Source organism: Salvelinus alpinus, chromosome 35, assembly GCF_045679555.1.
Source record: "Salvelinus alpinus chromosome 35, SLU_Salpinus.1, whole genome shotgun sequence".
In the NCBI taxonomy this organism is placed as follows: domain Eukaryota; kingdom Metazoa; phylum Chordata; class Actinopteri; order Salmoniformes; family Salmonidae; genus Salvelinus; species Salvelinus alpinus.
In genome coordinates, this window is record NC_092120.1 from 23,915,017 (window position 1) to 23,938,619 (window position 23,603).

At 42.8% G+C, this 23,603-nt stretch overlaps 1 protein-coding gene across 8 annotated transcripts in view; it reads left to right on the forward strand.

Moving 5' to 3' along the window:
* Window positions 1–23,603, forward strand: part of ptprub (protein tyrosine phosphatase receptor type Ub) — a 341,711-nt gene that overhangs the window by 127,534 nt on the left and 190,574 nt on the right. For all 8 annotated transcript variants that reach the window (XM_071384254.1, XM_071384256.1, XM_071384252.1 and 5 more), the window contains exon 3: window positions 22,627–22,898. In XM_071384254.1, coding sequence (XP_071240355.1) covers window positions 22,627–22,898 — 272 coding nt within the window. The remainder of the gene's footprint in view (window positions 1–22,626; window positions 22,899–23,603) is intronic.

Below are 23,603 nucleotides of genomic sequence, written 5' to 3' on the forward strand. Positions count from 1 at the left end.
CCTTGGCCAGCTCTCCTGCTATCTCTCTCAGAATGACCTTCTTGATCCAAATCAGTCAGGTTTCAAGACTAGTCATTCAACTGAGACTGCTCTTCTCTGTGTCACGGAGGCGCTCCGCACTGCTAAAGCTAACTCTCTCTCCTCTGCTCTCATCCTTCTAGACCTATCGGCTGCCTTTGATACTGTGAACCATCAGATCCTCCTCTCCACCCTCTCCGAGTTGGGCATCTCCGGCGCGGCCCACGCTTGGATTGCGTCCTACCTGACAGGTCGCTTCTACCAGGTGGCGTGGCGAGAATCTGTCTCCGCACCACGTGCTCTCACCACTGGTGTCCCCCAGGGCTCTGTTCTAGGCCCTCTCCTATTCTCGCTATACACCAAGTCACTTGGCTCTGTCATATCCTCACATGGCCTCTCCTATCATTGCTATGCAGACGACACACAATTAATCTTCTCCTTTCCCCCCTCTGATAACCAGGTGGCGAATCGCATCTCTGCATGTCTGGCAGACATATCAGTGTGGATGACGGATCACCACCTCAAGCTGAACCTCGGCAAGACGGAGCTGCTCTTCCTCCCGGGGAAGGACTGCCCGTTCCATGATCTCGCCATCACGGTTGACAACTCCATTGTGTCCTCCTTCCAGAGCGCTAAGAACCTTGGCGTGATCCTGGACAACACCCTGTCGTTCTCAACTCACATCAAGGCGGTGACCCGTTCCTGTAGGTTCATGCTCTACAACATTCGCAGAGTACGACCCTGCCTCACACAGGAAGCGGCGCAGGTCCTAATCCAGGCACTTGTCATCTCCCGTCTGGATTACTGCAACTCGCTGTTGGCTGGGCTCCCTGCCTGTGCCATTAAACCCCTACAACTCATCCAGAACGCCGCAGCCCGTCTGGTGTTCAACCTTCCCAAGTTCTCTCACGTCACCCCGCTCCTCCGCTCTCTCCACTGGCTTCCAGTTGAAGCTCGCATCCGCTACAAGACCATGGTGCTTGCCTACGGAGCTGTGAGGGGAACGGCACCTCCGTACCTTCAGGCTCTGATCAGGCCCTACACCCAAACAAGGGCACTGCGTTCATCCACCTCTGGCCTGCTCGCCTCCCTACCTCTGAGGAAGTACAGTTCCCACTCAGCCCAGTCAAAACTGTTCGCTGCTCTGGCACCCCAATGGTGGAACAAACTCCCTCACGACGCCAGGTCAGCGGAGTCAATCACCACCTTCCGGAGACACCTGAAACCCCACCTCTTTAAGGAATACCTAGGATAGGATAAAGTAATCCTCCTAACCCCCCCCCCTCCCCCTTAAATGAGTTAGATGCACTATTGTAAAGTGGTTGTTCCACTGGATATCATAAGGTGAATGCACCAATTTGTAAGTCGCTCTGGATAAGAGCGTCTGCTAAATGACTTAAATGTAAATGTAAATGTAAATGTGTATCAAAACGCCCAGTCACTACAAAGATACAGGCGCCCTTCCTAAATAAGTTACCGGAGAGGAATGAAACTGCTTAGGCATTTCACCATGAGGCCAATGAGTTTAATGGCTGTGATAGGAGAAAACTCAGGATTGATCAACAACATTGCAGTTACTCTTCAAAACTAACCTAAATGACAAAGTGAAAGAAGGAAGCCTGTTCAGAATAAAAATATTCCAAAGCATGCATCCTGTTTGCTAAAGTACTAAAGTAATACTGCAAAACATTTTTTTGCCACTTTTCATATTTTCAAGCATGTTGGTGGGTGCAAAATGTTATGAGTATTCTTCTCATCGGCAAGGACTAGAGAGTTGTTAAGGATAAAAAGAAACATAATATAGCTAAGCACAGGTAAAATCCTAGAGGAAAACCTGGTTCAGTCTGCTTTCCAACAGATACTGTTAGACAAATACACCTTTCAGCAGGACAATAACTTAAAGGCCAACTATACACTAGAGTTGCTTACCAGGACGACATGAAATGTTCTTGAGTGACCTAGTTACATTTTTGACCTGAAAATCTATGGCAAGATTTGAAAATGGGTGTCCAGCAATGATCAACAACCAACATGACAGAGCTTGAACATTTAAAAAAAATAATAATGTGCAATTAACAATCTAGGTGTGCAAAGCTCTTAAAGACTTTTCCAGAAAGACTCACAGCTGTAATCGCTGCCAAAGGGGATTCTAACATGTATTGACTCAGGGGTGTGAATACTTGAGTAAATTAGAAATTTCTGCATTTCAATTTCAATAAATGTGTAAAGAGTTCTAAAACATGTTTTCACTGTCATTCTGAGGTATTGTGTGTAGATGAGTGATATATATATATATATATATACATTTAGAATTCAAATCAAATCAATCTTTATTTGTCACATGCGCTGAATACAAGCGTAGATCGTGTAGTGTAGACTTTTCCGTGAAATGCTTACTTACAAGCCCTTGACCAACAGTGCAGTTCATCTGTGGATCTGTTGGGGCGATATGTGAATTGGAGTGGATCTAGGGTGTTCGGGAAGATGCTGTTGATGTGAGCCATGACCAGCCTTTCAAAGCACTTCATGGCTACCGACTTGAGTGCCATTGTTGGTGATGGTGGGGGGGGGGGGTAGGTAATCATTTAGGCAGGTTACCTTCGCTTACTTGGTCACAGGAACTATGGTGGTCTGCTTGATACGTAAGTATTATCAGATTCGGTCAGGGAGAGGTTAACAATGTCAGTGAGACACTTGACAGTTGGTCCGCGCATACTTTGAGTACACGTCCTGGTAATTCGTCTGGCCCAGCGGCTTTGTGAATGTTGACCTGTTTAAAGGTTTTGTTCACATTGGCTACAGAGGGCGTTATCACACAGTCATCCAGAACAGCTGGTGCTCTCGTGCATGCTTCAGTGTTGCTTGCCTTGAAGCGAGCATAAAAGGCATTTAGCTCGTCTGTTAGGCTCGTGTCACTGGGCAGCTTACGTCTGGGTTTCCCTTTGTAATCCGAAAATATTTTTCAAGCCCTGCCTCATCTGATGAGTGTCAGTGTAGTAGGATTCAATCTTAATCCTGTATTGACATTTTGCTTGTTTGATGGTTCGTCTGAGGGCATAGCGGATTTATTATAAACATCCGGATTAGTGTCCCGCTCCTTGAAAGCGGGAGCTCTAGCCTTTAGCTCGATGCGGATGTTGCCTGTAATCCATGGCTTCTGGTTGGGATATGTACGTACAGTCACTGTGGGGACGACGTCGTCAATGCACTTATCGATGAAGCCGATGATTGAGGTGGTGTACTCCTCAATGCCATTGGATGAATCCCGGAACATATTCCAGTCGGTGCTAGCAAAACAGTCCTGTAGTGTAGCATCTGTGTCATCTGACCACTTCCGTATTGAGCGAGTCACTGGTACTTCCTGCTTTAGTTTTTGTTTGTAAGCAGGAATCAGGAGGATGGTCAGATTTGCCAAATGGACGGCGGGGAATAGCTTTGTATGCATCTCTGTGTGTGGAGTAAAGGTGGTGTAGGATTTCTTCCTCTGGTTGCACATGTGACATGCTGGTAAACATTTGGTTAAACTGATTTACGTTCGCCTGCATTAAAGTCCCCGGCCACTAGGAGCGCCGCTTCTGGGTGAGCATTTTCTTCTTTGGTGCCTTATAGAGTTGGTTGAGAGCGGTCTTAATGCCAGCTTTGTTCTGTGGTGGTAAATAGACGGCTACGAATAATATTGATGAAAACTCTCTTGGTAGATAGTGTGGTCTACAGCTTATCATGAGGTACTCTACCTCAGGTTAGCAATACCTTGAGACTTCTTTAATATTAGACATCGCGCACCAGCTATTATTGACAAATAGCCACACACCCCCACCCCTCATCTTACCAGAGATAGTGTCTCTGTTCTGCCGGTGCATGGAAAATCCCGCTCGCTCTATATTGTCCGTATCGTCGTTCAGCCTTGTCTCGATGAAACATAAGATGTTAGTTTTTTATGTCCCGTTGGTAGGATAATCTTAATTGTTGGTCATCAATTTTATTTTCCAATGATTGCATGTTAGCAAGAAGAACGGATGACAGTGGGAGTTTACTCGCTCACCTACGGATTCTCAGAAGGCTGCCCAATCTGCAGACCCTTTTCCTGAGTCTTATCTTCACGCAAAAGGCGTGGATCTGGGGCTGTTCCAGTGAAAGCAGGATATCCTTCTTGTCAGACTGGTTAAAGGAAAAAGTTTCTTGCAGTCCGCAGTGAGTAATCGCTGTTCTCATGTTCAGAAGTTATTTTTAGTCATAAGAGACGGTAGCAGCAACATTATGTACACAATAAGTAAAAAAATAACAAAATAGCACTATTGGTTGGGAGAATGTAAAACATCAGCCATGTTCTTTGGCACCATCTTGTTGATATAGGCTGTAACATCAAAATGTGGAATAAGTCAAGGGGTATGAATACTTTCTGAATGCACTGTATGTATTTGATCCAGGTTATGTTAGTACTGTAACATGTTTTTGTGTGCCTTTCTGTATGTGAAGGGATGTTTGAAGGGATTGCCAGCAGATGGTTTGAATACGTGAAGGACTTCAGTCTTCAGTGCTGTCGTGTCTTTGGCATCATTAAACTGAAGACTGTTTAGTTTATCAAATCAATTCTCTGTAATTATTATTACGTGATTAACTAATCAGGTAGATGTAATTAACTAGGACGTCGGGGAACCAACGAAAATATTCAGATTACAAAGTTATAATTTTCCAAATATAACTTTCAGATATTTTAATATCTAATATCTTCTAATTAATGAATTATTCTTTACGTCACGTTAGTCTCATTCCAAACGTCATAAATTGTTGGTTATCTGCACGAACGAAGCCTTCACTATGAGTCATCCATACATCAATTGTCTCAATAATATATTTATTAACTAACTAAATAATCACAGAAATGCACAAACAAACAAGTAGATATGGTTACAAGGAAATGATAGGGGATTTTCCCTAGTGGGATAAACCGGTATTTCGGCTTGGTGGACAAAAGGGAAGTGAGGGTCGACTGAGATAAAAGACACTACAAAGTTGATAATTATAATGATTGAAATGCTAATCCTTTGCACATGAACGCTCACTCATTCGGGAATAATTGCAACCAATATATATATATTGTATATATACACTGCTCAAAAAAATAAAGGGAACACTTAAACAACACAATGTAACTCCAAGTCAATCACACTTCTGTGAAATCAAACTGTCCACTTAGGAAGCAACACTGATTGACAATAAATTTCACATGCTGTTGTGCAAATGGAATAGACAAAAGGTGGAAATTATAGGCAATTAGCAAGACACCCCAAATAAAGGAGTGGTTCTGCAGGTGGTGACCACAGACCACTTCTCAGTTCCTATGCTTCCTGGCTGATGTTTTGGTCACTTTTGAATGCTGGCGGTGCTTTCACTCTAGTGGTAGCATGAGACGGAGTCTACAACCCACACAAGTGGCTCAGGTAGTGTAGCTCATCCAGGATGGCACATCAATGCGAGCTGTGGCAAGAAGGTTTGCTGTGTCTGTCAGCGTAGTGTCCAGAGCATGGAGGCGCTACCAGGAGACAGGCCAGTACATCAGGAGACGTGGAAGAGGCCGTAGGAGGGCAACAACCCAGAAGCAGGACCGCTACCTATTGGGGGTGTCTTGCTAATTGCCTAAAATTTCCACCTTTTGTCTATTCCATTTGCACAACAGCATGTGAAATTTATTGTCAATCCTAAGTGGACAGTTTGATTTCACAGAAGTGTGATTGACTTGGAGTTACATTGTGTTGTTTAAGTGTTCCCTTAATTTTTTTGAGCAGTGTATATATATATACACGCTCAGTGTGTCGTCGTGATCTCTGTTGGAATGTTTGTTTCTGTTGGAGAGTTTGTACGCCCTTTCTCTTTGCCGTGGTTAGAATGGATAGTTCAGAGTAACATTCAGCAATGTTATAGAATAGATGTTTCGGCGGTTGTCGGTCTTCGCGTTCAATGGTACCGAATTCCTAGCTGCAGACTAGTAATTCGATTTGTTCTTATTCTGTCGGTATCGATAGTCTCAGAGTTTAACCACGTGGTATGGTTAAGATTTCAGCAATCTACTCAAAACTTAGCCCTATCGGTTATCGAGGTAAGTTGGTCTGGGCTCAAACCTTAGCCCTCTCGTAATTGAGGTAAGCTTGGTCTGAAGGGAATTCCTTCCGGTGAAGGTTATATTCGTAACAGCAGAAAGGGGCTGTCCCATGATGCCAGATCAATGTCTGTGCTCATGGGGCGGGCCAATGCTTTAGTTAAACGCCAAAGGGAATTGGAGCTTCCTTCATTAAACAGTTTAAAATCACATTACATAATTTCACAAATAGTTTAATCTTAACTCATTCATTTTATACAACAATTAGATGCAAGCTTCACAACTGAGACTCTTGTATAAACAGGGTTATGGTAATGTGGCTGTATTGTCTCTCATGAGTTTCACAAAACTGTACAAAACGGACCCGTTTGTAGCTGGCTACTTCACCGACCATTTATACATTCTCCAGAACATAAATATTGTATAGTTCTCAAGTTCTGTGAGGTGGAAGAAGTTCCTTTGTTCTCTCTATGAAAACTCACTCTCTCTTATACTCTGGCCATGAGGAGAGAACTCCTCAAGGAATTTATCACCTGCCTAACAGAGCCTGGTGTAGGGGGAAGAGAGAGATGGGGATGGTGCTCGTTGTACCCAAAGAGGGCAACGTCATGACAGTGCTTTGTTGTTCTCTTTCCAGGCGCATTGTGAAGCTCTTCGAAGCAGATATTTTGTGACATCGAAGCATGTGAGCATGTTTACTGTAAAAACAAAGTACTCTTGATGATGAACAATATGGAAATAAGGATCAAACCTCTGCGGTGTAGAAAGTAGAGATCAACCAAACATCGGCCGAGAACTACAAACAAACAGAAGATTGCATCCTGTCTTTCATGCTAGGGTGGGTGAGAAGGGAGGGAGGTGGGGAAGGAGAGGATGGGGAAAGGTGGAGGTGGGCTATGATGAAAACTCTCTTGCCATCTATGGTAGTAAATCAGGTTCTGAGCTCTTTAGTGCTGAGATGTCCATTAATAGAAGAGATGAGGCTGGCGAAAATACCAAGGGAAATAAAATAAAAAATGTATTCACCCACGTTACTCTAAAAGACAAAGTTCGCTTTTAAACAGCAATATGTTCATGGAATATGATGTAAAGGCAGCATTTATGTTTTGTGATTAAAATAATGTTGAATGAAAACGTACGGCGGCACAGACAATGTCACCGCTAAAGCGAATGTGTGCATGGGTTTGTTCCAGTGAAAGCAGAGCAAACATGAAGAAGAAAATGTCCAAACAAGAAAATGGCTGTGCATTTCTAGCCAATGACCACAGCTCACTCCCTCACGTAGTAGAGAGCTGAAGGTTACTGCAGACGGATGCTCAGAAAAAGAAACTCCTCTGAGATCTGAAATCCCAGGTGACCTTCTGAGGAAATGTGCAGTGTGCAGGATGAAAATTAAGAAGAGCATTAAGGCCGGTCAGCATAACATGTGAGCTGGTCACACAGCCACGGACTAATAGAAACAGCACAGCCAGTACAGCAAGCACACGATGATCCCTGTAGCCCATTCCTGCTGACCAAAAGTGCCCTCTTTGGCCTCAGGTGGAATGTTATTAATATTGTTCATAATTTCATAATTAATACCGTTTTGTTTTTTTAACGTTTAAAGTCCAGTGTTTCTATGTTTAACAGTTTTGTTACATTTCAGTCTTCTGTGATGTGATATTGGGATGCAAACTCAAAATTGTATAAATGTCACCTCTATATCTAACATGGTACAGGTGCCCATAACCATGTGTGAGGTGTATACTTTTGTTTCAAAGTAGATTTGTTTAAGACTATCAAGAGTCACTCTGTTTTGACTCCGATTTAGCTCAGCTCACTGCAGTAAAAGGTTATTAAGAGTCTGAGGCAAAAGCATCTATTGATCCAAATGTTTTCAGAACTCTCTATCGCTCCCGTTTCTTGATATGTTTACGAGTGCCTCTCTTCCACCCTTGATGTCGGAGAGGAACAAAGCCTTGTTGTTGGGCTCAAATAGAGAGAGGCTTCAGAGAATTGAGATGGAAGGAGAAATGAAAAGGTAAAGTATCTTTGCCTTTCCCTTGCTCTGAGATTGCCCCTGTATTTATATATATTTTTTCAATGGGAGCATCTCTCAGATTTGTACTTTCACCACTGTTTGCTTTTACATCAATCCACTGTCTTTCTTGCCCCTCTTAACATTTATAAACCTCTCTCATTCGCTCTATTCATAGTTTCTCATACTACTCCTTAGTGTGTTATTTTTTTTCTACTTCTACCCACCAGGTATCCCTCTCTTCCTCCCTTCTTGTCATTGTGGCATGCCTCAGATATCATCCTCCCGTACAGCCTGTGACCAGGGTCTGGGTCCTGCAGTGCTCCATATGAGTTATGATGTGCTGGATCAGTCCTAATCTTGTTATGTATGTTCTTACGCCCTTGGGAGGATCAGCAGGGGATGAATGTGACTTTATCAGATTTCACAGCCTTTTGAATCATAATTCATAAAAGGTCATAATGCATTATATATCTCTGTGTCTGAGTGTGTTACTGTGGGTGCATGTATGTGTGTGTGTGTGTGTGTGTGCTTGTGTGCGTGCGTGCACGTGGGTGTGTGCATGCATGGGTGTGTGTGTGTGTACTGTATTTTCAGACGGTGGAGGAGTTATTGTATATGCCTGGATGTGGCTGTGAGTCACATGAAGATGATAACAGAATGCATGAACAGTATATCAGTAGATCTCCGGAGAGTTCTTTCTTCAACAAGGACAACATGATAACAATACTCATTTACTCCTGGTGAACATAATTCAGTTCAGAAGATCATACACATAAACAAGCTGTCACGCCCTGATCTTAGAGATCATTTTTATGTCTCTATTTTGGTTTGGTCAGGGTGTGAGTTGGGGTGGGCATTCAATGTTTTGTGTTTCTATGATTTTCTATTTCTATGTTTTGGCCGGGTATGGTTCTCAATCAGGGACAGCTGTCTATCGTTGTCTCTGATTGGGAACCATACTTAGGTAGCTTTTTTCCACACCGTGTTTTGTGGGAAGTTGACTTTGTTTAGGGCACATAGCCTTTTGAGCTTCACGGTTTGTTTTTGTATTGTTTACTGTTTTGTCGGCATCATTTTTATAAATAAAGAGAAAATGTACGCTCACGACGCTGCACCTTGGTCCTCATCCTTCAACAGCCGTGACACAAGCATGTATTCAGATTTTGCTTGTTGGTCCAGTACGCTTATTTCCTCCCTCAGTTGATGAGACAGTATGTTTTGGGGGGTGGGAGTTCTGTTTTTTGTAACATATTGCCAGGTGTGGAGCTAACACCAGTTATTCAAGCAGTAAATATATATTCCAAGTACTTACCATTCTCTCTTTCATTTTTCTCTCTTTTATGTAACTGATCGCTGTTAATGTTATTCAGTGAAGATTGTTTTAAAGTATGAACATTACGGGTCAACAGTTCACTGCTTCAATAAAAGTAGGACAAGGCACTTTCTCTCACAAGTGCAGCTTTTCTAACCTCAAAAAGTAATATCCTGAATTGTGTTGAAAGGATCTTTGGGTTGTTATTCTGGGTGCTGTTGAATATGCATAACCTGTGATAGACAGAATATGGATCATCTATCCCACTCTTTCAAGTCCATATTTATCAGCGAGATTGTCACGGAGATGCATTGAACCGGTGCCAACTCTTTATTTGAGGATTTCTGTAAGTCTCTAATGCCTATCTAAAAAAAAATATACAGAATGACATTCAAAATCAGCGAATGCCAAAGTGTTCCCTTCTATTTACTTGAAACGGATATTGTTAATTTGGCATAGAGATAAACAGGAGGAAACTTTGTCGACGCTGACATACAATCTAAAAAGTGTTTGATCGTCAGTGTGCATGTCTAGCGAGTAAATATTTTCATATTTATCTTACAAGGAGAAAATGACTCTCAGCATGAATGTCAATGAGTGTAAATACTAGCGTTGGTTGGTTAGCTCAAATTATGTTGTACTCCCACAGCAATTTACAAAATATGGCAATAAATAATGTCACTCTAAGTAATATCCCACATAACATGTCATAACTCACCTGTCATAATAAGACATGTCGCGCATACTGTATAGTCCAGTTATGAACTAACTAAATGTTGCTATGGCATTGCTGTTGACATACGGTATTGAGGCACACTGTCAAGTCCTTCGTCTTTTTAAGTTTCCATCTTGAGGCTCAAAGTTGGCAACGAAGATATTAATTCAAGCATTAAACCAGGCAAGCTATTATAGAAACCTGAAATATAATCCTCTCTTGTGAATTAATGAATAGGCTAGTTCCAGGTGTCAAGCTCATATTAAAGGTGACACAGGAAGTGTATAATCATCAAGGGGTGACAGGTTTGGCTTTTCAGAAAAGCCAGATGAATGTTGTTTCATGAGAGGCAGTGGTTTCACCTTAATCATCATGTGCTGTGTTTAAAGGCGAACCAGTGGAGGTTGTGTTGACCCCAGCTCTTTGCTGGGAAAATGAGTTGGTGGAAGATGACATCAAATCTAATTTTATTGGGCACACACACATGGTTAGCAGATGTAATGCGAGTGTAGCGAAATGCTTGTGCTTCTAGTAATATCTAACAAGTGATCTAACAAATTCACAACGACTACCTTATACACACAAATGTAAAGGGATGAATAAGAATATGTACATATACATATATGGATGAGCGATGGCCTTATGGCATAGGCAAGATGCAGTAGATGGTATAGAATACAGTAGATACATATGAGATGAGGCGTTATTTAAAGTGACTAGTGATACCTTTATTAAATCCATTTTATTTTTATTTTTTTAAGTGGCCAGAGATTTGAGTCTGTATGTTGGCAGCAGCCACTCAATGTTAGTGATGGTTGTTTAACAGTCTGATGGCCTTGAGATAGAAGCTGTTTTTCAGTATCTCGGTCCCAGCTTTGATGCACCTTTACTGACCTCGCCTTCTGGATGATAGCGGGGTGAACAGGCAGTGGCTTGTGTGGATGTTGTACTTGATGATCTTTTTGGCCTTCCTGTGACATCAGGTGCTCTAGATGTCCTGGAGGGCAGGTAGTTTGCCCCCGGTGATGCGTTGTGCAGACCGCACTACCCTCTGGAGAGCCTTGCGGTTGTGGGCAGAGCAGTTGCCGTACCAGGCGGTGATACTGCCCGACAGGATGCTCTCGATTGTGCATCTGTAAAAGTTTGTGAGTGTTTTAGGTGACAAGCCACATTTCTTCAGCCTCCTGAGGTTCACCACGTTGTGTGTGTGGCTGGACCATTTCAGTTTGTCCGTGATGTGTACGCCGAGGAACTTAAAACTTTCCACCTTTCCACTACCGTCCCGTCGATGTAGATAGGGGGGTGCTCCCTCTGCTGTTACCTGAAGTCCACGATCATCTCCTTTGTTTTGTTGATGTTGAGTGAGGTTATTTGTCTGACACCACACTCTGAGGGCCCTCACCTCCTCCCTGTAGGCCGTCTCATCGTTGTTGGTAATCAGGCCTACCACTGTAGTGTCGTCTGCAAACTTGATGATTGAGTTGGAAGCATGCATGGCCACGCAGTCATGGGTGAACAGGGAGTACAGGAGAGGGCTGAGAACGCACCCTTGTGGGGCCCCAGTGTTAAGGATCAGCGGGGTGGAGATGTTGATTCCTACCTTCACCACCAGGGGGCGGCCCGTCAGAAAGTCCAGGACCCAGTTGTCTGAGGCTAACCGGTATGTTGTTATGATTACACCACAAGTCTTTAATCATAAGGCATACACCCCCACCCTTCTTCTTACCGTGATGCGTGAAGAAACCGGGTGGCTGTACTATTTCTGACAGCATATCCCGAGTGAGCCATGTTTCTGTGAAACAGAGAATGTTACAATCTCTGATGTCTCTCTGGAAGGCAACTCGTGCTCTAATTTCGTACACCTTGTTGTCTAGAGATTGGACATTGGCAAGTAATATGCTCGGAAGCGGTGGATCGTGTGACCAGTAGGCCGCTCCGTCTGCCTCTCCTGCGGCGACTGCGTTGTTTTGGGTTGGCCTCTGGGATAAGATCCCATGTCCAGAGTGGAGGTCCGAACAAAGGATACACTTCGGGAAAGTCGTATTGTATTCCTGGTCGTAATGTTGGTAAGTTGACGTCGCTTTTATATCCAATAGTTCTTCCCGGCTGTATGTATTAACACTTGAGATTTTCTAGGCTAACAATGTAAGAAACAATACATAAAAACAAATTACTGCATAGTTTCCTAAGGACCTGAAGTGAGGCGACCATCTCTGTCGGCGCCATCACCCTGTCAAGAGTTCCAAGTAACGCGCCGCTTCGAAAGAAATTCTTCACGCCGTGTGATAGGAATTCAAAGTAAATGTATGGAGCTCAAGGTTAGAGTTGAACTGCATGTCCATCACTGAAGCGTTCAAGTTTTCTAAAGTTGTCATATTTCACAGTCTCCCCAGGGTCAATCCTTAGACCTTTGCAACATCTTGAAGCGAGGTCAGTACTTGTATGTCCGTGTCCATCAACCTTTCTGAACGAGCTACACATGCAGCACATGTTGTCAGGGCTTTAACTCAATGAGAATCAAGGAACATTGTGCATCAGTTGAGATAGTGGACTGCACATTCCTCCCTTCCATCGTTATTTCTCCATTCTCTCAATCTTGCTGTGATTGGTTCTTGTCCTTGTAGTCCTGCCGGCAACCTGTGCATTCACTTTCATGTTCCCCCTGAAACAGACGGGCACGGTGGAGAGTGTCAGGCAAAGCACCATGGCTGAGAGATGGGCTCGCCCACCACCTCCCAAAATATCTCACCACAGTCATACAGCGACAAATTGGTCAAAAGCTGAACCTTGCATCTTCCAACTCATATGTTTCGAGACTCCTTTTAAGAGGATTTAATAAATGCGACAGCATCCGGGACAATAGTGCCAATAGTTAACTGTTTGAGTGTTTGTAGAAGGTTTGTTGAGAGTTTGAGTGAATGAGCCTGTTATAGTGGTGTCAAAAGGTGATTAAATTTTTTTGCTGAATAAAGTTTTTGAACTGAATTTCAGTGTATCGCATACATTTTTCTTTGCATATTTGATACCTCCAACTCTCATTGCATATTCATCACCTCCCCATCGTCAAGGGAGGGTCAAAGGCAACCATATAAAATGGAGAACAATACGTGTCCCTACATAACATTAACTTGCAGAGACAACAGAAAGGAGAGGAGGATATTTTGGTTGTACTAGAACCCTCTCGGGCCTTTAGATGTAACGCGTACGCTGAGAGTCGGGAAGCAAGTACAGGAAGTGAGTGTTTTAATAAATAAACTAAACAATAAACATGAAACAGAGTCAATAACACCTTAGGAAAGAACCAGGTGGAGTGACAGATATAGGGAAGATAATCAAGTGTGATGCAGTCCAGGTGAGTGTCATGAGGCGCTGGTGCGCTTGACGATGGTGACAGGTGTGGGGGATAATCGGCAGCCTGATGACCTCTGACCTATGGCCGGAGAGGGAGTATACGTGACATTAGATATGTGGCCACACCACCCCTCTCTACCCCTCTAACGTAGGGGGCAAAGGGGGGGCCAGATCTGTCACTTCTTATAATAGATCATTTGTGGAAACTAAACCAAGAGAAGAAAGATTATTGGCCAGTGGTTTCTCCCATCTGCATGCCAAGAAGTAACTGGATTGTATGTTTCTTCTTCTTTTGTAATGCAGTGGAATAATGTAGTATAGTATCACTCCATCAGGTTTTGTAGTACACTTCATATTCACTGAGTTACTGGAGAGGGGTTACAAAAGATGTCTCTCTTTGTGGGGCATATTTAAGCAATACGGCACGAGGAGGTGTGGTATATGTCTGAGAGTCACGTGTGTAACTCGCCCTACAGCCCTATCCTCTCTTCCCTCGCTGCCCTCCCTCTTTCTGTCCCCTCTCCCATACTCTCTCTGTCTTTCTCCCTCCCACCATCCATCACACCGCGGATTGCATGGATACAGCCCTTAGCCGTGGTATATAGGCTGTATACCACAAACCCCTGAGGTGTCTTATTGCTATTATAAACTGGTTACCAACGTAATTTGAGCAGTAAAAATAAATGTTTTGTCATACCAGTAGTATATGGTCTGAAATACCACGGCTGGTAGCCAAACAGCATTCAGGGCTCGAACCACCCAGTTTATAAATATCAATAATATGCATGTAAACCTCTCATGGCTCAAAGTGGAGGAGAGATTGACTTTATCACTACCTGTTTTTGTAAGAAATGTTGACGTGCTGAATGCACAAGGTGTCTGTTTAAGGTACAAGCACACAACTCTGACACCCATGCATTCTTCACAAGACATGCCACCAAAGGTCTCTTCACAATCCCAAGTCAAGAACAGACAATGGGTGGTACACAGTACTACATACTAGAGCCATGGCTACATGGAACTCTATTCCACATCAGGTTACTGATGCAAGCAGTATAAAAAAATGTTTTAACACATAAACATGCACATTGTGGAACAGCTGTGAAGAGACCCACACACCGGCACAGACACACACACACACACATAATAAGACACGCACTCTACACACATGTACACATGGATTTTGTTTAATTGTAGATACAGTATGTGATAGTAGAATAGTGACCTGAGGGAACACACTTAATGTGTTGTGAAAAGTGTTATGAAATGTAATGTCATGTATTGTTGCTGGACCTGAAGAGTAGCTGCTGCCTTGGGGATCCTTAATAAAAACAAATACAAATACTGGAAGAAAGGAAAAACCCACACTCACTGAAGTGTTCCTTACGTTTTAACTGAAAAAACTGTGTTTGGAGAACAACAGACATCCACCCATATTTATAGATGATAAGCTGTAGACCACACCATCTACCTAGAGAGTTTTCATCTGTATTTTTCGTAGCTGTCTACCTACCATCACAGACCGATGCTGGCACTGAAACTGAGCTCACGGAGCTGTATACCGCCATAAGCAAACAGGAAAATGCCCATCCAGAGGCGGCGCTCCTAGTGTCCGGGGACCAGAGGTGCAACCAGAGGAAAACAAATTCTGCACCACCTTTACTCCACACACAGACATTCGTACAAAGCTCTCCCTCGCCCTCCATTTGGCAAATCTGACCATAATTATATCCTCCTGATTCCTGCATACAAGCAAAAACTAAATCAGGAGTGCTTTGCTAGCACACACTGGAATATGTTCCGGGATTCTTCCGATGGCATTGAGGAGTACACCACATCAGTCACTGGCTTTATCAATAAGAAGCCATGGATTACAGACAACATTCACACTGAGCTAAATGTTAGAGCCTCCGCTTTCAAGGAGCGAGACACTAACCCGGAAGCTTATAATAAATACCGCTATGCCCTCCCACGACGCATTCAACAGGCATATTGTCAATACAGGACTAAGATTGAATCCTACTACACCGGCTCCGACGCTCGTCGGATGTGGCAGGGCTTGCCTACCAGACGAGCTAAATTGCTTCTATTCTTGCTTCGAGGCAAGTAACACTGAAACATGCATGAGAGCATCAGCTGTTCCATTACTATTGTGTGATCTCGAGCTCTGCAGCCGATGTGAGTAAGACCTTCAAACAGTTCAACATTCACAAGGCCGCAGGGCCAGACTGATTACCAGGACATGTACTCCGAGCATGCGCTGACCAACTGGCAAGTGTCTTCACTGACATTTTCAACCTCTCCCTATCTGAGTCTGTAATACCAACATGTTTCAAGCAGACCACCATTGTTCCTGTGCACAAGAACACTAAGGTAACCTACCTAAATGACTACTGACCTGTAGCACTCACATCTGTAGCCATGAAGTGCTTTGAAAGGCTGGTCATGGCTCACATCAACACCATTATCCCAGAAACCCTAGACCCACCTAATTTGCATACCGCACCAACAGATCCACAGATGATGCATTCTCTATTGCACTCCACACTGCCCTTTCCCACCTGGACAAAAGGAGCACCTATGTGAGAATGCTATTCATTGACTACAGCTCAGTGTTCAACACCATAGTGCCCTCAAAGCTCATCACTAAGCTAAGGACCCTGGGACTAAACACTTTCCTCTGCAACTAGATCCTGGACTTCCTGACAGGCTGTCCCCAGGTGGTAAAGAAAGGTAACAACACATCCACCACGCTGATCCTCAATATGGGGATGCTCAACTCCCTCCTGTACTCCCTGTTCACTCATGACTGCACGGCCAGGCACGACTCCAACACTATCATTAAGTTTTCTGATGACACAACCGTGGTAGGTCTGATCACTGACAACGATGAGACAGCCTATAGGGACGAGGTCAGAGACCTGGCCGTGTGGTGCAAGGACAACAACCTCTCCCTCAACGTGATCAAGACAACGGAGATGATTGTGGACTACAGGAAAAGGAGGACCGAGCACGCCCCCATTCTCATCGACATGGCTGTAGTGGAGCAGGTTGAGAGCTTCAAGTTCCTTGGTGTCCACATCACCAACAAACTAACATGGTCCAAGCACTCCAAGACAGTCGTGAAGAGGGCACGACACAACCTATTCCCCCTCAGGAGACTGTACAGATTTGGCATGGGTCCTCTGCACCATCGAGAGCATCCTGACGGGTTGCATCACTGCCTGGTATGGCAACTACTCAGCCTCCGACTGCAAGGCACTACAGAGGGTAGTGCGTATGGCCCAGTAAATTGTCAAAGACTCCAGCCACCCTAGTCATAGACTTTTCTCTCTGCTACCGCACGGCAAGCAGTACCGGAGCGCCAAGTCTAGGTCTAAGATGCTTCTAAATAGCTTCTACCCCAAGCCATAAGTCTCCTGAACAGCTAATCAAATGGCTACCTAGACTATTTGCATTGAATTAGTCGACACCAGTGCTCCTGCCCATTGACGTTGACTCTGTACCGTTACCCCCTGTATGTAGCCCCGCTATTGTTATTTATTGCTGCTCTTTAATTATTTGTTATTATTATCTCTTACTTTTTTGGGGGGGGGGTATTTTCTTAAAACCGCATTGTTGGTTAAGAGCTTGTAAGTAAGCATTCCGCTGTATTCGGCGCATGTAACAAATAACATTTGATTTGGTTTGGCTGTAAGGTAGACTATTTCTAAGAGTAAGATGTGAACTTGAATAATGCAGAAAGTTGTTTATTGCGATACACAGTGGTCTGAATTGGGGCAATAAGGACTCTGCTCATATCCCACCAAAACGTTGACTGTTGTCGTCAGCTCATGGCTCAAATAAAGGTGGCTTGAAAGTAATTTGGAATAGCTTCTTGCGTGGAATTTTGTGTCAGATTCACCTCACTTCAGTGCAGACTATTTGTTAATGTTACTTGCCTTTCATGAAGACATTAGTTAAACAATTCTCTCTTTGGCTGTCTACGATTAACATTCACATTCTCTTTGCCTTTAGAAAAGAGTCGACTTCTCTGTAAGGCCTAGCTCCGCCAAGTCTGCAAATTATGTCTGGTAGTTCGCAGAGTCCAATACATTTCTGAATGGAAACACAGAGACCTTGGAGAACAAAGACAACCTTGATTATGTTGGTAAACAGGAAGGTCTCCTGGCATTGTTGTTTTAATCACGTTTGTGGAGACAGACTTGATGGAGGACAGATGCTAGGTGAGGGGTGAGGAGGTTGTGTTGTCCTAATTACAAGGGGCTTTGGGGTCTCAGTTCTGGGTCTTAGTGGACTCATGTTTCATCAGGAATTAGCCTCACCAACCTCAGCCTCACCTTGCTGCTGTAAATATCTAGACTGCTAGACTACTCGTCCCTTTGTTTCAAATGGGCATAGCAGGCTGATTAAATGCCTGTCTGTGTGTGTCTGTGTGCTTGCATCAGTGTGTTTGCACATCCATATTCTTTAAAAACACCTAACTTTCTCTTCCCTGTCTCTTGGTGAACATCACTTTTCAACCTTGTGTGATATACTACTGTATTTAAAAAATCAAGACATATTTTTCTTACCCCCCTCTCTATCTCTTCCCCATTGAAAAAGGATTGCCACAGGTATCTCCCCCTGTGAACTTGTATCTCAGAGCATATATTTACGCTCCAGTGAAAACACTGGCTTTAAAGCCCACTCAAACTGTTTACTGAAGCCAACAATGACTACGTTTACATGCCGGATAGTAGCTTATATCCCACTTAAGGTCTCATTCGGGATAAGCTGTCTACATGCACCTTTCGTATCCCGCTCACAAGTATCCCTGTAACCAGCATGAATAAACAGAATATTCCTAATTTAAGTTCATATGGGTTAAATGAAATAGGAACTGAAATATGGACACTGACTGTAGGCCCATATCCTCTCACATGTAACGTAATATAATATTAACTCCTGCAGAATTATGCATTTATTGCAGTAAAATTATACAACAAATGTTACTTTTGTGTTGGGAACAGAAATATGATTTCTTTCTTTCAGCATCTGGAGAAAATGTGAATTTGTGTGTAATGTCTTATCATTGACACGTTCATGCAAGTAGACAGTATTTCAACCGCATAAAATATGCACCCAAGACAAACTGAAGTCTTATCATATTCCTGTTTCATTGTTTTCTCAGCTTTTCTCTCCTTAAAACTGGTCAAACTGACGATATTTGGACATTTTGCACAGGACCACTTTTCACTGTTTTGTAGTTATTGCGTTTCTCCAAGGTCCCTAAAAAATTTAATAATTTAGAGGTGTTAAATAGATTACTATAGATTATTATTCATTCTATCAACAATGTAAGGCATTATTCTGGTGAGCTCTACTGCATTTAGAATTCTGGGTCAACAATAATTATGACACAAGAAGCTTCATGTATCTAACTATAGTTGACAAACAAATAGCCTACCAAATGTCGGAAATTATCATATGGTTTACCAAATGTCGTCAATTATAATATGGTTTACCAAATGTCGTCAATTATAATATGGCTTACCAAATGTCGGAAATTATAAACAGAAAGTTGTCTAAATTTTGTGTGAAAGTAGCTAGTAGGCTGTACGGTCCAGTTTGGAGTATCAGCAAAATAAATTATTTGTAATGTCTGCTTCCAACACACACCCTCAAACACGTAGATCCCCTGAACGCAGCTCACTTTCCAGCCCACTTTCCAGCTCTTACTATCAAACACGTAGATCCCCTGAATGCAGCTCACTCTCCAGATCCCAATCACCTGAATTCTAATCACCTATTCACACACCTGTATGTCATTATCACTCACTATTTAGTTCAGCTCTTTGCACCCCATCACTGTGAGGTATTGTTTGTTTTGTGTCTTTCGGAGCCCTGTTTTTCCCCGTGATTTACTCCTCCCGTGTATGATAGTTTTTTTCCTGCCTCACTAACAACGCCTTTTGCCTATTCCCTGCATGTACTTCAGCTTCCTGTTATCTACCTATTGCCTGATCTCCCGAACTACGTTACTAGCCTTTTCCCTGCCTGTACTGTTGCCTTTTTGGACCCCCTGTGCAAGACCTTCTGCCTGCCCCTGGACCCAGCTACCTGCCTCCTCCTGTGGTCCTTTGCAATAAACACCTGCTGCGCCCTGCGCTTGAAACCAGCTCTCTGTCTCCCCTCGTGTTCATTACATTATTATGTAATTATGGTGGATAGAACTGCGCAGGTAGCCTACTTTTTGAAGTGATTTGTATTTGTATTTATTATGGATTCCCATTAGCTGCTGCCAAGGCATTTTTGCTGGGGTTCAGCAAAAATAAAGAAGTTTTATACAGTTTTATACAATTACAATACATTCAGACTGTGTGCCCTCCGGACACTACTCCACAACTACCACATATCTGCAGTGCAAAATCTATGTGTACGTGTGTGTATAGTGCGTATGCTATTGTGTGTGTGTGTGTATGTGACAATGTTTGTGTTGCTTCACAGTCCCCGTTGTTCCATAAGGTGTTTTTCTTATCTGTTTTTTAAATCAAATGTTACTGCTTGCATGAGTTACTTGATGTGGAATAGAGTTCCATGTAGTCATGGCTCTATTTAGTACTGTGCACCTTCCATAGTCGGTTCTGGACATGGTGGCATGTCTTGTGGGGTATGCATGGGTGTCCGAGCTGTGCGCCAGTTGTTCAAACAGACAGCTCGGTGCATTCACCATGTCAATACCTCTCATAAATACAAGAAGTGATGAAGTCAATTTCTCCTCCACTTTGAGCCAGAAGAGATTGACATGCATATTATTATATTAGCTCTCTGTGTACATCCAAGGGCCAGCTGTGCTGCCCTGTTCTGAACCAATTGCAATTTTCATAAGTCCTTTTTTGTGGCACCTGACCACACGACTGAACAGTAGTCTAGGTTGCGACAAAACTACGGTCTGTAGGACCTGCATTGTTGACAGTGATGTCAAGAAGGTAGAGCAGCGCCTTGTCATAGACATACTTCTCCCCATATTAGCTACTGTTGTATCAATATGTTTTGACCATGACAGTTTACAAACCAGGGTAACTCCAAGCAGTTTAGTCACCTCAACTTGCTCAATTTCTACATCATTTATTACAATATTTAATCAATGTTTAGGGTTTAGTGAATGATTTGTCCCAATACTTTTCGTTTTAGAAATATTTAGGACTAACTTATGCCTTGCCACTCACTCTGAAACTAACTGCACCTCTTTGTTAAGTGTTGCAGTCATTTTAGTCGCTGTAGTAGCTTTCCTCAAAGCCAGTGGCAATTCATTAGTAAAGATTGAAAAAAGTAATGGGCCTAGACAGCTGCCTTGGGGAATTCCTGATTCTACCTGGATTATGTTAGAGAGGCTTCCATTAAAGAACACTTTCTGTGTTCTGTTAGACAGGTAACTCTTTATCCACAATATAGCAGAGGGTGTAAAGCCATAACACAAGTTTTTCCAGCAGGAAACTATGATCAATAATGTCAAAAGTCGCACGGAAGTCTAACAAAACAGCCCCCATAATCTTTTTATCATCATTTTCTCTCAGCTAATCATCAGTCATTTGTGTAAGTGCTGTGCTTGTTGAATGTCCTTCTCTATAAGCATGCTGAAAGTTTGTTGTCAATTTGTTTACTTTAAAATCGCATTGTATCTGGTCAAGCACAATTTTTTCCAAAAGTTTACTAAGGGTTGGTAGCAGGCTGATTGGTCGGCTATATGAGCCAGTAAAGGGGGCTTTACTATTCTTAGGTAGTGGAATTACTTTTGCTTCCCTCCAAGCCTGAGGGCACACGCTTTCTAGTAGGCTTAAATTGAAGATGTGGCAATATCGTCTGCTATTTTCCTCAGTAGTTTTCCATCCATGTTGTCAGACCCCGGTAGCTTGTCATTGGTGATAGACAACAATAGTTTTTTCCCCTCTTCCACACTAACTTTACAGAATTTTAAATTACAATGCTTGTCTTTTAGTATTTGGTCAGATATATTTGGATGTGTAGTGTCAGCATTTGTTGCTGGCATGTCATGCCTAAGTTTGCTAATCTTGCCTATGAAAAAATCATTAAAGTAGTTTCAAATTCAGATTTTATTTGTCACATACACATGGTTAGCATATGTTAATGCGAGTGTAGCGAAATGCTTGTGCTTCTAGTTCCGACCATGCAGAGCCATCTGTTTCAATGAATGATGGAGCTGAGTTTGCCTTTTTTCCCAGAATTTCATTTAATAAGGTGCTCCAAAACTTTTTACAATAATTCTTATTTCTTTTATCTTGGTTTCATAGAGTAGTTTCTTCTTCTTTTTATTCAGTTTAGTCACATGATTTCTCAATTTGCAATAACTTTGCCAATCGGTTGTGCAGCCAGACTTATTTGCCATTCCTTTTGCCTCATCATTCTCAACCATACAAGTTTTCAATTTGTTTGACAATTAGATAATACAATACCCATTATATGCAAAACTTACCCTGCAAAAAACAACAGTAAATGGGATAAGATGTTTAAAAGCAACAGTATCCTGTCTAAGATCAGCATATCCCAGGCATCTTATCCAGGTGTTTCATAACTGTGATATATGCTTTTTCAGGTTATTGTAAACAGGATATGATGTTTATATGTGTCAACTCAAAAACAGAATACTTGAGTATCCCAAATAATAATGGAATATTGGTGGGCATGTAAACGTTGTCAATGAGGCTAGAATCTGAAGAGAGGTTACTCAGATTAGGAAGGATATGTCATTGAGATCTTTAGTGCTTCTATCCTATCCTCAGCAGAAATTTGAATGATTCCTTTCTAAAAATGGGTTGAAAAAGGCACTTCTACACTAGTTACATTATTTGGCCGAAATGAATGATACAGTACTTATAAACACATTCAGGATAACTTACATGGCTTACAATTACATTTCAGAACACTGCATCATACCCCAAAGGGAACTTGAAGGATGAGTCAGGTTAATCAGTTCATGTACACACCAATGGCGAACACAAATGCAAAAACAGACATTTTTCTTGTCGCTGAGGTCGGGGTCATGGCATTACAGCATGCATTATCTCTGACCCTTGTGTGACATTACCCTTGTTTCTGTCTCATCCCTCCAGGTTCCTATATGCTGGTGAACTCTTCCCAGCATGCTGCAGGGCATCGCGCCCAGCTCCTGCTGCAGACGCTGAGTGAAAACGACACACACTGCGTCCAGTTCAGCTACTTCCTGTACAGCCGCGATGGCCACAGTCCAGGGGCACTGCGGGCGTACGTTCGGGTCAACGGCGGCCCGCTGGGTAGCCCAGTATGGAACACGTCGGGGTCCCACGGACGACAGTGGCACCAAGTGGAGCTGGCTGTCAGCACCTTCTGGCCCAATGAGTACCAGGTAAATCCCTCGCAGTGGCATCACTTCTCTGCTACTTTCAGTCGTTACACAGCAGCATGCTTCAATTTTCCCACTGTGTCAGTTATACATAGTAGTAGCTAGAATCGAACAGGCTCATTCTCATCCCATTGACTTCATGTATGACGTTAATGCAATCCGTATAAGGCTTTATTTAAGGCCTAGTGAAGGTGTTAGTTATTAAGACACATATACAGTGGGGCAAAAAAGTATTTAGTCAGCCACCAATTGTGCAAGTTCTCCCACTTAAAAAGATGAGAGAGGCCTGTAATTTTCATCATAGGTACACTTCAACTATGACAGACAAAATGAGAAAATAAAATCCAGAAAATCACATTGTAGGATTTTTTATGACTTTATTTGCAAATTATGGTGGGGAAAAAGTATTTGGTCAATAACAAAAGTTTATCTCAATACTTTGTTATATACCCTTTGTTGGCAATGACAGAGGTCTTCACAAGGTTTTCTGGATTTGTTTTCTCATTTTGTCTGTCATAGTTGAAGTGTACCTATGATGAAAATTACAGGCCTCTCTCATCTTTTTAAGTGGGAGAACTTCCACAATTGGTGGCTGACTAAATACTTTTTTGCCCCACTGTACAGCATAAGGGGGTAACCAGCCAATAGCTAAGCCTGATCATCCAGGACTGGGTGTGTTAACTTCACTGTTCTCCAACAGTGAGATAC